Source organism: Heterodontus francisci, chromosome 3 (assembly GCF_036365525.1).
Source record: "Heterodontus francisci isolate sHetFra1 chromosome 3, sHetFra1.hap1, whole genome shotgun sequence".
NCBI lineage: Eukaryota > Metazoa > Chordata > Chondrichthyes > Heterodontiformes > Heterodontidae > Heterodontus > Heterodontus francisci.
The window spans coordinates 91412757-91427132 of NC_090373.1; the positions used below are offsets into that span (position 1 = coordinate 91412757).

At 42.6% G+C, this 14376-nt stretch overlaps 1 protein-coding gene across 1 annotated transcript in view; it reads left to right on the forward strand.

Annotated features, from left to right (window-relative positions):
• The window catches only part of LOC137358404 (fibronectin type III domain-containing protein 5-like), a 265469-nt gene that overhangs the window by 225585 nt on the left and 25508 nt on the right, over nt 1-14376 (forward strand). The window contains exon 5 of the mRNA XM_068024350.1: nt 9404-9537. Within this exon, the coding sequence (XP_067880451.1) occupies nt 9404-9537 (134 nt within the window). The remainder of the gene's footprint in view (nt 1-9403; nt 9538-14376) is intronic.

The following is a 14376-nucleotide window of genomic DNA, read 5'->3' on the forward strand; positions in this document are numbered from 1 at the left end:
ATTGCCTTTAAGAGTGATGTCCCTTTAAGATCTTAGTATGCTATTGAGCTGAGTACCAGGATGCAGTCATGTGACTACATGCCAGTCTCACTCTGTAACTGTAACACCAAGAGATAAGTTCTGTAAATAGTTAGCTCTGCACTCTATTATAGTTTAGCTGTTTAATAAACCTGTTTTGAGATCGTCAACAAACTGAAATCCACGCATCTTATTTATGTTGCATCAGACAACATTAAAAGCTTCACATTACATAATAGCAGCAGTGGTGAGAAGACAGAATCCAAGATTGAAGACCACATGAAGCCAGCTTTAAAAACTACCTACAGCTAAAAGAGAGAAAGTTTCAAAGAAACAGTGGCCCAAACAGTGCAAAGAAGAAAAAAAAAATCATCTCCAGCTGTGGAAGACAGAGAACAGAGCAAAAGGCTGCAAACCAATCACTGTGACTGGGTGAGTCAGTGTGCTGCTGGTACAGGAACTCCAGTTTAAAAAAAAGCTTTGGGTGCTTGCAAAGTTGATTTGTTTTTAAAAGGCTCAGTTAAAGAAAAAAACAGGAAAAACCCAATGCCTATCTCAGGCTGATCGATTGTTTTCAAAGGCTTCCCCCGGTTGATCAGGTCCACACTATTATGGGAGGCACCCAACAGCTAAATGTGTGGGAATCCTTCATTCACGCAGCACGCAGCAAAAGCTATAAAAAGAAACCATTAAATCACTCCAGCGTGAAGAGCTTCCATTCAGCAGCCACAGTTTTCAGAAAACTCATAAAACCACTTGTGTGAAGAATTGCCTTTTTGATTGGCTGCATAAATAAACCCTAGCAAAAAAGTACTTGAAATACCTATTGCACAATGTATAAATAAACAGACTCGAGTGCTGGAAGCTGGATAAACAGACAAGCTGCTCCTGTCAATCAAACCAGCCAGTCTAAAGAACAGAGATTTTTTTTAAAGGGAAGACAGCACAGAGTCACAGGACCAGGTCTTAAAGAAAGTTTTAAAGCAAAAGAACAGCAGGAAGATGGATACAATTTTCCCAGTATGAACTGGAAAGTCTTTGGTATCCTATCCGAGTTCAAACTATACCAACAGATAATGCAGTTATGCTTTACCGACCAAGTAATTGTAGAACCAGAAAAACAGGCTGTAAAAATAATGATAGCAATTGGAAATGAGGGATTGCTCAGAATTAATATCTCAGGCTTATATGATGAAGAGCAGAAAGATCCTGCAAAGATATGGAAAGTGCAAGAAGATCAGCTCCAATTAAGAATGAATTTTAGAATTCACTGCCTAGAATTGATGTCCAACAGACAACAGCCACATAAATCAATAGGCCAGTTCATCAGTGAATGCTGTAGCAAGGGGCATGAATGCGACTTTTCAGAAGTCAGATCGAATATTGGAGCTGGTGATTGTATCAATACCCATTGAAGCAATCCATTCCATTCTTGGGGAAAAAGAAATTTCACAGCATGGACGCACTGCTGGAAGATGGCAGGAAATATGAAGCCATTGTAGCTGGGCAACAGCACCTACAAACACTAGGTGCAACCAACAGTATCGGCACCATAACCAAGTCGAAAAGGGCAAGCAAGCTGTGTGGTAAGTGTGGTTGGGCCCACTCACGGCGAAGTTGTCCTGCATTTCGAGACCTGTGCAAGGCATGCATTGCAAAAGGACACGGGACCCACCTATGCAGGAATTCTGGCTCTAAGGATGCAGCCAAAAGTCATGGCAGGACACAGGCAAACAAGACAGGGCAACAACAACAAGGAAAGCGCCAGAGACCAGTATAAACACAAGCCAATACATAAAGTTACCAGTGAAGCAGACCTGAGACAAGACTCAGAGAGAAGTAGTTCTCAGACAGAAGACAAACAGGCATTGTGAACCTGACACATCACGTTGATGAAGTCGAACAATTGGAAGCTTTCACCACTCTTAACATCATGTGCCCAAAGAAAGCTGGCAAGCATACACTGAAGGTCAAGATTGACACTGGCGCTGGTGCAAATATTCTACCAGTCCAAATCCTCAAAGATATGTACCAGAGTCATTGGAAATCAATGATACAACCAACAACTGACAAATTGCCTGCATATAAGGGGTCACCCATCCCATGCAGTGTCAATTTAACAATGCAATGCAGCTATGGCAAGTCATCATGGAAACCACAAGCATTCTGCCTAGTTGACATGAGCGGAGCAGCGGTGGCAGGACTACCAGCGTATAAGGACCTCAACGTCATAACTATTCATGAAAGCATTGCCAAGGAGAAATCTCCAAGGACTGGAACTTGCTCACAAACTCTGACCAGCATCACACGGTGCAGTCTGGAAACCCAGAATCAGCACAACTATGCCACATCGTCACTTTGCTCTCTAGAGAACCGCCAGTACCACAACGAGCCAGACTGGACAGGTATCTCCATGAGACCAAGTACTCTTCCCCCAACAAGTCCTCAACCTGGAGCCCCAAGCCTTCAGATGTGGAGGATGAGAAGAGGCAAAGGACACACAATGTCCTGAAGAGGCAGAGGAGGAATGAGTTTAAGCATTGTCTATTGGCTCTTCGAGATGAGGTGCCAGAGCTTTCCAAGAAATACAAGGTCTCAAAAGTGGTCATTTTGAGAAAAGCAACAGAGTATGTTAGCACGCTGAAGGCAGAGCAACTGAAACTGAATGCGGAGAGGGAGAAATTTCAGAAAGAACAGCAACAGATGAGACACAAACTCCCTGAGCAAGAGTTGTCAAACCACCGTGATGATCTATGGACTTTTGAGCCTCTATATCTGTAAACTTCACAATCTCTATACATGTGTAAATAATTTTGATATCTAATCTTATAGGTTAGGGTTAGGGTTAGGGTTAGCATACAAGACTTATCTTTGGAAAGAAGGGGGATGTTGTGTGATAGCCTTTAAGAGTGATCTCCCTTTAAGATCTTAGTATGCTAATGAGCTGAGCATCAGGATGCAGTCATGTGACTACATGTCAGTCTCACTCTGTGATTGTAACACCAAGAGGCAGGTTCTGTAAATAGCTCTGCACTGTACAATCGTTTAGCTGTTTAATAAACTTGTTTTGAGATCTTCAACAAACTGAACACCACACATCTCATTTATGTTGCATCAGACAACATAAAAAGCTTCTCACTACAGTCCTAGCGCTGACCCTTGGGGAACAGCACTGTCTACCATTCTCCAGTCTGAAGCACAACCATTTACTATGACTTGCTGTTTTCTGTCCTTGAGCCAATTTTTTTTATCCAATTGGACACTGATTCTCCTGTTCCATGAGCCTCAATCTTGTTAACCAGCCTTTTATGTGGTACTTTATCAAAAATATTAGAATTAGTATTAGATTGCAACTAATGACCCAAACAAATTCCTTAATCTCTTTCATCCCACAAGTCTTGCTACATACTTAGGAACATAGGAACATGAGTAGGCCTTTCAGCCCATCAAGCCTGCTCTGCCATTCAATATGATCATGGCTGATCATCCACTTCAATGCCTTTTTTCCACACTATCCCCATATCCCTTTATGTCATTGGTATTTCGAAATCTGTCAATCTCTGCTTTAAACATACTCAATGACTGAGCTTCCACAGCCCTGTGGGGTCGAGAATTCCAAAGATTCACAACCCTCTGAGTAAAGAAATTTCCCCTCATCTCAGTCCTAAGTGGCTTCCCCCTTATTTTGAAATTCTGTCTTCTGGTCCTAGACCCCCCCCCCCCCACCCCCAACCAGGGGACCCATCTTACCTGCATCTACCCTGTCTATCCCTTTAAGTATTTTGTAGGTTTCAATGCGAACACCTCTCATTCTTCGAAACTCGAGAGAATACAGGCCCAATTTCCCCAATATCTCTTCATAGGACAGACCCTCCATCCCGGGAACAAGTCTGGTGAACATTAGTTGCATTCCCTCTATGGCAATAATATCCTTCCTGAGGTAAGGGGACCAAATTTGCACACAGTTCTCCAGGTGCAGTCTAACCAAGGTTCTGTACAATTGAAGCAAGACTTCGCTATTCCTGTACTCAAATCCTCTTGCAATAAAGGCTAACATACCATTAGCCTTCCTAATTGCTTGCTGCACCTGCATATTAGCTTCCAGTGACTTATTGATGAGGACACTCAGGTCCCTTTGTACATCTACACTTTCTAATCTCTTACCATTTAAGAAATACTCTGCACATCTATTCCTCCTACCAAAGTGGATAACCTCACATTTTTCCACATTATATTCTATTTACCATGTTCTTGCCCACTCACTAAGTCTGTCCAAATCCTCTTGAAGCCGCTTTGCATCTTCCTCACAACGCACATTCCCACCTAGTTTTGTGTCATCTGTGAACTTGGAAATATTACATTTGGTCCCCACATCCAAATCATTGATATATATTGTGAACAGCTGGAGCCCCAAGTACTGATCCTTCCAGTACCCCACTAGTCACAGCCTGCCAATGTGAGAATGACCCGTTTATTCCTACTCTCGGTGTGCTGCCTGTTAACCAATCCTTAATCCATGCCAGTATATTACCTTATATTCTATGTGCTTAATTTTGCTAACCAACCTCCTGTGGAAAGCCTTCTGAAAATCCAAGTATACCACGACTCCCCTTTATCAATTCTGTTAGTAACGTCCTCAGAAAACTCCAACAATTTCCCATTCACAAATCCATGTTGACTATGCCCAATCAGATCATTATTATCCAAGTGTCCATTTATCACATCCTTTGGCATATATTCTAGCATTTTCCCTACTACTGTTGTAAGGCCAACAGATCTGTAGTTCTCTGTTTTGTTTTCTCTATTTACCATAGATCTCTGAAAGGCATTGTTGTGCCTTAAACCCTGCATCGAATAATTAAACTCTGCCTTCCATTCAGGTGATGCTGCACACTGAGAGAGTTAATGTGCAAAATTTACCCTTTAATTGCTGCTGATGAGGAATGTTATTCAGCAACTGCAGCATTCAGTCACAATATACTACCTGTTGAAATCAACAATGCATGCACTTATATGGCACCTTTAATAATGTAGAAAATATCCCAAGCTGCTTCACCTAGGAAAGTTGGTACGTGAAATATATAATTTAGGAATGTTGACCAAGGACAGAAAAAATGTATAGGTTTTGAGGAGACTTTTTTGAAGGAGGGAAGAAAGTAACACGATAAAAGAGTTTAAAGGGGAGTTCCAGGAGTTGGGGCAAAGGCAGCTGAAAGATCTGGCACCAAGTAGTGACTGTTGTTACACAGCCATTTTGCACACAGCAAAATCCCACAATCAGCAATAAGATGATTAATGGTTTGGTTATGATGGTATGACCATCATGGTGTGGGGCAGGCTTGATGGGCCAGCTGGTCTTTACCTGCCCATGAATTTCTTATGTTCATATGACAAGTTCTGTTTTGTTACTTTTGTGAGAACTCTTTGCTCTTCTTCAGAAAGTATCATGGGAACTTTCGCATCCATCTAAACCACCTGTACGTGCAGACAGGGTCACAATAATCTCTTAATATTGCACATTAGCCCAAATTATGAGGTACATTTTATGAATCAGCATTGCAGTTCTGAGCTTTTGGCAAAAGAAGCACATATCCAGAACAGAGGCAAGGAGAGTGCATCAGTGGATGGAACATACCACAAGGTGATCCAATCTCTGCACTTAAATTCCCAACATGCGCTCCTGTTGTCCAAAACATGCGCACCACACAAGTGCCAAGCAGTGACCGTCTCCAATAAGAGAGAATCTAACCATTTCCCCTAGACATGCAATGGCATTATCACTGCTGAATTCCCCACCATCAACATCCAGGGGTCACCATTGAGTAGAAACTTAAATGGAGCAGCCATACAAATACTGTGGCTACAAGAGCAGGTCAGAGGCTGGAAATTCTAAGGCGAGTAATTCACCTCCTGACTCCCTAAATCCTGTCCACTATTTACAAGGCACAAGTGAGGAGTGTGATGGAATACTCACCACTTGCCTGGTTGATTGCAGCTCCAACAATACTTGAGTTTTGACACCATCCAGGACAAAGCAGCCTGCTTGATCCGCACCTCATCCACCACCTTCAACATTCACTCCTTCCACCACCAACGCACAGTGGCAGCCGTGTGTACCATCTACAAGATGCACTGCAGCAACTCACCAAGGCTCCTTAGACAGCACTTTCCAAACCCACAACCTCTACCACCTAGAAAGACAAGGGCAGCAGATGCATGGGAACATCACTACCTGCAAGTTCCCCTCCAAGCCACAAACCTCCCTTCTTAGAACTGTATCACTGTCCCTTCACTGTCATTGGGTCATAATCTTGGAACTCCCTTCCTAACAGCACTGTGGGTGTACCTGCACCACACGTTTAATTACCCCATGAACATATAACCTTCTTCCTCAGAAGCAAGGGCACTACCCACTTAGCCAAACTGAAAGTTTGATCATAAATTATATTCTTTTACAATAAATGAAAACCAGGATCCTCTACCTTCATTTTGCTAATGCTTTAGTGGAACTGGGCCGGACGAGGTTGGAATTTGGCATGGATACACTCCACCATTTACCCAGCTAATTTTAGTCCTCCTGAGTTTGTCCAGATGAGGACCTGCAGCCACAGTGCATGCATCACCAATGGGTGCTGTAATCAAACTCCGCTCCCACTCTAGATAGATTCCCTGGCAGAGGTTGGGGAGCCCACTAGAAATCGGTTCATGTCACTGGGGCAAGAAGATTAGTCAGAGACAGGGGTACAGCTTTGTGGTCGCAGAAGTCCCGCCATGGGATGATGCACCCCAACTCCACAAAGGCAGGAAATATAGACCTACTGTTCTGATATATTATTATAATATATACTATATGCTCAAAAGTAGCTCTGCCATTTCGTTCATCGTGATGCTTAAAACTAATTCACTGAAGCATGTGAAAGTTTAATGCCTAAGGTTCTGATGTGACCGTTGTTAGCCAATTCCTACTGTCTGAAATATGACAAGGTTAATTAGTCTTTAACCAGCTGAATAGAAATCGTACTTGGTTGGGTCTGATTTGATTCCACTTGGAGGAAGCCTCATGTTCCTGATACAGATGGAAACCTCTATGATTTATTGGAGAGATACAGTGCCTGAAGTGCTGTTAAAATGTGTCACAGTATATCTCTTTGATGTGACAGAGCAGGCTTTCCTTCTTAAGTCCTTCCTGGGATAGACACGTATTTTGTTTTAAGATGAAGTGTGAGACAAGATGAATTCACCAAGGCTAGATATCTCTAGTAGGCAGGCCCAAGGTGAAGCAGGTCTTGAGTGGGCCATTAGTGAAATAATAGAAGAACCTGTAGGGTGAAATGATGAAGTGCTGTCTCCTTTTGCAAAAGCTAGTCAGAAAGTAGATATTATTCAGCAAGCTTAGTCAGAGAAAGCACAATAAAACTAAGAAGGAAACATGCTTATATGTTGGAATTTATTACATATAAATTACAACTTACTTTCCTGATCCCCATGCGAGCTGACATGTTAAATTGTTGCCTTTCCTCAGGTTCTGTTCCCCTCCCCTTCAAAACTGCTGTCATCAGCCTCCTCAAAAAACCCACCTTGCAAACTACCACCAATCACACTTTTGTCTACAAAGTTCCTGAAAATGTCAACTTCTAAATCTAAGCTAATTTTTCTACCACTCTATGTTTTAATATCTCCAATCAGCTTTCCACTCATCGCACAGCACCAAAACAGCCCTAAGTTACATATAACATTCTCTGTGACAGTGGCCATAATGCATTATCCTTCCTCATCCTCCTCGACTGCTCTGCAGACTTTGATGCAGGCAACCACAGCATTTTCCTTTGATGTCTCTCTTATGTTGTCCAGCCCATTAAGTTAGCCTTGCTTGGTTCACTCTTAACTAATAGATCATAGCCAGAGCATCTTCAGCAATGGCCTCTCTATCCCCTCTTCCTATCATTGCCTCCTAATTTCCCAAGTATCTACCTTTGGCCCCTGTCATCCACAAGCTGACCCTTGGCCACATTGTCCACTAACATAGGGTCAACTTCCACATGTATGCTGATGACACCAAGCTTAACCTTTGCACCACATTTCATCTGTGGGTGCAGCAACCTGGTTTAAATGCTGAGATGCATCCACTTCTGGTGCTGACCCTGGCAAAGTTTATGGGATTGAGGGAAGGCACTTAATTTAAATAATCCATGTGGGCACCCACCCATTTGGGGCATTTTTTGGGTACTCATCATACAATAAAAGTTGGAAATTATGGTCTAGAGTTTCAGGTCTATGAGGGAAGTTGCCAGGTCCAGGGATAGAGAAACACACAGATAGTGAGAGGCAAACATAGTGTGTTTCCTCATCCTAATCTAATATTTTTTTGAAAATAAAACAAATAATTAAATTAGAACACACCCTTTTGTGGAAAATGGAGTGGAGGCACATATTGGCAGGACAGTGAGGATTTTGAGGCCACTGTCCCATTATCACCCACCCTCAGCGGGTGTGAGTAGGAGTAGATGGACCATGAAGGGTAATGTAAGTGACAGCAGAGCAAGGGGGAGGGATGAATGGGTATTTGAAGAAGAAGAAGTAGGAGTACTGATGGAGATGAAGTGATGGTAGGAAGGGGAGAGTTAAATGGAAGATGAGGAGGCATGGGACACAAAAGGAGTGAGAGGTAGCAGAATGCAGAAGTGATGGGGAAGGCAGACCACTGCGGGCCATGTTTTTTTGCACATCCTCTATTGGAAAATGCAGCCAGTAGCTGTTGCTTACTCCTTTCTCCAGCACTCCACTCTATCCCATTCAACATCTCACACCAAAAAGGGAAGAGAAAATCAGTGAGAAGCAGAAGATAAAGAAGAATAAAGGCAATATAATGAGAGGGATGCAGATGACAACAGAACGAGAGCCAGCAGAAGGGGGGAGACACAGAAAACAGTAGCATCCTGGTCATTTAAACCTTTTTTTGCTACTGCCTACTTTCTGCATCTTCAGCCATACCACAATTTTGTATTTAACTACTGGCTGGAAACATCAATGGAGAAACTAAAGTGAGTTCCTAAGCATTGTCATAGTTAAATGCAAGTCCAAACGACAGTTTTTTTTCCCCATTGTACTGGGAGCCAAGATATGAAATTAAGAAGCATTGGTTACACACCTATACAATGTGTTGAATTTGCTGGACACATATCTATAGGCACAATGCAGAAAACTGTCAATTTCACCCACAAGGGCAATTTCCCAAATGGTCACAGGAGGTGGTGATTGTTGGCAGATTTGTTCATTCTTGTATGGTTTATTATTTGCTAGAGCCAATCATTGGCTTCCAGACATGCAGGCTAGGGAATGTGTTTTTTGCACATCACTGAAGATCTTTTCCTTTGATGTATTTCAGCTGTTATAGCTCTCTTCTGCAGACAGTATGACATCATTAAAGACAACGACTCTAACAACAATAAGGAAAAGGCCAAGCCCTCTTCGGAGCACAGCACACCAGAGCATCCGACTGGTGGATTACTGCGCAGTAAGGTAAGCAATGCAACATGTAGTAAACAAATGTTCCAAGAGATACCATCTATTTTCACTGACATATTTGATTCTATTTCAAAGAGTAAAATTCAAAGTCACTAGTAATTAGCTTTAATATTTTTATTTTACTTTGCTGGAATTTCAAAGCATTTACATTTAAATTTTAAGTATCAATGATATCATCAAAGGGGCTATATAAAACAATATCAAGAAGCTGTCTCCTGATCGAAATTTCTAGGAAACATCAAAAACCTGGCAATAAACAGATTGGAATACGATATAACTATGGGGCAGGTTTTCAACTTGCTTCCTGGATGCAAAACTTGCCTTGCAGATCATTCACCTGTTAGATAAATTGTCTGGTTTTCAATTCCATGTAAATAGAGAATTGGAAGATTCCACAATGGGTATGAAAATAACCAAATAAATGGCACCAATGCACTTACTGTATTACAGTACGTAGAATTACATAGAAATTACAACGCAGAAACATGCCATTCAGTCCAACAGGTCTATACCAGTGTTTATGCTCCACACAAGCTTCCTCCCACTCTGTTTCATTCATTGAATATTATCAACACAGCTTCTATTCCATTCTTCCTCTTACACTTACTCAGTTTCCCTTTAAATGCAACTATACTATTCATCTCAATCACTTCATGTGATAGATAGTTCTACAGTCTTACCACTCTGAATAAAGACATTTCTCCTGAATATCTTGTTGGATTTATTAATGACTATCTTGTATTTATGGCCCCTAGTTCTGGTATCTCCCACAAGTAGAAACATCTGCATGAAATTGGAAAAGGCCCAGAAACAGACGCAGGGATCCGAATGTGTGATTAACCCACGCCCATTGCTTCTGATGCAGACAGCACACAAACTTTGTGCTGCCTGCTGCGTTACATGATTGCAGTGTGAAGGCGACACTAAGCACACTGTTGTGTGTCTGCACACCCGAGCGTGGGGCATAAAATCGAGAGAGGCTAGCAAGAGTTTAAGCAAGCCTACACTGCTTAAAACCAGCCTGCACCTCTTAAAGGGAGGTGTATTGTGACAGCAGCAGGTCCTGGGAATCATGCTAACAGTGAGTTTGACCTTGGAAAGAAACAAAAATGCACAAAATGGCTGAGATCATGCTCTAAGGATCTCCAACGCAGCAGTGGAGGCCTTGGTACAGGAGGTGGACAGAAGGAGAGAGGTCCTCTATCCACAGGTGACCAGGAAACCCTCCAGACAGACACTGCAAAGGCAATGGGAGCAGATAGCTGCCACAGTCAATGTCAGCAGCGTACCCCCAAGGACCAAGATGCAGTGCCGCAAGAAGTCCAGTGCTTTCACACAAGTGGTCAGGGTGAGTGAATGCATGTTCAAATGCCATATCCTTACAACTGAACCACTAGCCTCACACACTGCTCAAGTCACAACCCTACCATCTCTATCAACCACATACTGCACATTCATAGCTTCACCTCACCATCACACACTTAGTACTGCAAGCCTCACACCTACATCTCTCAACTTCAACAGATTTCCAGCTATTCAACTATGACAGGCACATCACCCTGTGCACTTCCATCTGTCTTAAAGGACAAGGTCTGAAAGGACTTACGGAGGTAGCAGCACCTAATTAATAGGGGACAGGCACAGCTACACACCCAGATGGAGGAGACAGTGCTCGTCATCTTTGCCGTGGCCATGACTGAGACCATGCTCAGTGGCAGGGCTGAGAGCATCAAAGATGATGGTATATTCCTACCTAATCCTCCTTCTCGCATCCCACTTCCCCTCATCCCATAATCTCTACTGATGTACAAGCTGCAGACAGTCTAAGTATCCACCTCTTGGTTTCTTTCTGTCCTCTCACTGCAACCTACCCTTGTGCCTTTCTTCTTTCAGATACCCAAACACTGCCACTTGGCCAGGCAGTGGTGCAGGAGCAAGATGAGGAAGAGCAAGAAGCAACTGATAATGAAAAAACATCATCCCTTGCTCTCATACTCGCAACTACCAGCTCAGATACTGACACTGAACATTCATTAGGAGGTAGCATAGAAGCAGGATCTGTATGTTTTTTTTATTCGGTCATGGGATGTGGGTGTCGCTGGCCAGGCCAGCATTTATTGCCCATCCCTAATTATGCTTGAGAAGGTGGTGGTGAGCTGCCTTCCTGAACCGCTGCAGTCTTTTAGGTGTAGGTATACCGACAGTGCTGTTAGGAAGGGAGTTCCAGGTTTTTGACCCAGCGACACTGAAGGAATGGCGATATACTTCCAGGTGTGTGGCATAGATGGGAACCTGCAGGTGGTGGTGTTCCCATGCATCTGCTACCCTTGTCCTTCTAGTTGGTAGAGGTTGCAGGTTTGGAAGGTACTGTCAAAGGTGTCTTGGTGAGATGCTGTAGTGCATCTTGTAAATGGTATGCACTGCTGCCACTGTGCATCGGTGGTGGAGGGAATGAATGTTGAAGATGGTGGATGGGGTGCCATGGGTAGGATTGGTGGATGTGAGGAGACACTGGGCACAAGTGGGCTGCAGCCAGGGCACTGGGAAATGGTAGCGCAGAAGACAGCTCACCAGAAAGCAAGGTCAAATACTAGTTCCACTGCAGAGAACACAGATGAGAACCTCAATGAGGCGATATACAGAAAAAGGCTGATGGATATGCACATAAAAATGCTTTGTACATTGGCAGACCTATAAGAGAGCCTGCAGTCACTGTCAAGGAACATGGAGGAGTCCAGCACCAACTTTGTGCAGAGCTGGGAGCCCATCCTTTCCTGCATGGTGGCCAGTTCCACTACCATATTTGTGGGCCCAAACATGATGCAGCGTCTAATGGCTGATGTCTCAGCTTCCATTGTAGCACGGATAGAAGCCAGCCAACTACTGGGTACAGTGGAAGCTCAGACCAAAGTCATGCAAATTCAGCTTGCTAACAGACTTCTGCCATCATGTCTACAGATACCACTATTCATAGAACCTTTGCAGTTTCTCACCACTGTCCACCAATTTGTCCTCCAACAGATTACAAGGATTAATGAGGCACTGCCCTATGAGAGTGGCAGTGACTTTGTGGAGCATAAACCTACTATCAGGTAGCTATCCCTGACTGCTTCCGCCCATGTCAAGGTGGTGCAGTCTAAGGGTGGGTCTTTTAAAGCCAGAGCTGCGTGAGATCATCCTGCAAGGCCATCTGAAGTCTCCACACTAAAAGTCAGCAGCCTTCCATCAGCCATGCGGCAGCCACTGGGGTAACACTTGTCATGATCCTGTCTTTTTTTCCTCCGGGAAATATGCAGTGTGCCTTTAAGGCTAGAAAAGAGCCGTACTGCTTTAAGGCAGCAAGCTTTAAAGACTCAGTCAAAGAGTGCATTCTCGTTAACTTGGAAACAGCCATTCAGACTGAGCATCAAGAGATACATTTGTTACAATTCAGTTTTGAACTGGCTTATAGTGCAAACAGTCTGTTCTAACAGGAGAAACAGGTGTTAACACCTGAAAGGAGAAACCGACCATTTAAACTGAAGGAAGAGAATTTAGTCTGTTTATTCATTATTCTCTCTCAAAATTTAAAAAAAAGTCAAGCCAAAACAGAGATCTCTCATTTAAACTAAAGGAAGGGAAGTGAGACTGTGACAATCTTTTATCCCTCAAAAACTCTAAAGTCAGATTGATTCTATTGAAAGTGTGTGCAAGTTGTTAATTGTTGAAATCCATCACTGGAGAAGGAAAGCATCACTTACTGCTGGAATTAGACTATGGGCTGTTCTACTGTTGAAGAGCCTTTTTTCCCCATTGGACGGCAATGAGGACTTCAAGAAAGCTTGGACTTTTTCAAATCTGGCAGAAGCATAAATTTGCAAGGACTCTAATTTTTCTATTTTTAAATGTTGTTTATATCTTCGTAGTGTTAAAGAATTTAGTTTTTCTAATTAAACAATTAATTTGTTGATTTAAGACACCTGGTTTGGTTAGCTTCATTCGGGGGTTAATCGATGGTACAATTTGGCTGGGTCTTTCTTTAATTTGGAAAGTTTAAAATGATATGTTAGGCGATCTGTAGAGGAACAGGATTGAATTAACAGTGATTTTCTCCCACCACAAACAGAATCGTGTATTTTGATTGGGGCTTTGACTGGAGCGGTCGGTTGTAACATATTAATTAGGGGCTTATCTGGGATCAAAATCAGACTAATTGGGGGCTCACTGGAGATTTGAACCACATATTAATTGGGTTTCTCTGGATTTGAATCATATCTTAATTGGGGGCTCGCTCGCAGTTGAATCATATTTAATTTGGTGGCTCGCATCTGGGATCGGAATCAGACTAATTTGGAAGGCTCGCATCTGGAATCATAGTAATTACTCGTCTCTGGGATAACATATTTAAATTGGGGTCCTGCGTTTGGCATCATATTAATTGCTCTCGAGTCTGGGATCATATCCATTGGAAACTTGATTTTTGGGATCTAAGAAATTAAAAGAACCAGGTCTCTTGTATAATAAGGTACAGTCTATACCATTGTAATGGCATTAGTCGTTGTAGCAGAGTTTTTGGGAAAGCAGAATGTTTCCCTGACTAACTTGATAACTTTAACTAAGAGCAAATTAAAAGAATTAGCCACAAAATTGGGATTAGAATTGAAATTAGGTGCCAAAAAAGCAGAGATAATTGACATAATAGGCAAATATCTAAAATTAGTAGAAGATGATGATGATGATACAGATGAAGGGCAATACGAGGAACAAGAAAGGGAATACGAGAGACAAGAAGGTAATACATCCAACAGAGATGCAGTGGAATTGGCTAGGATTCAATTAGAAATGAAAAAAAAC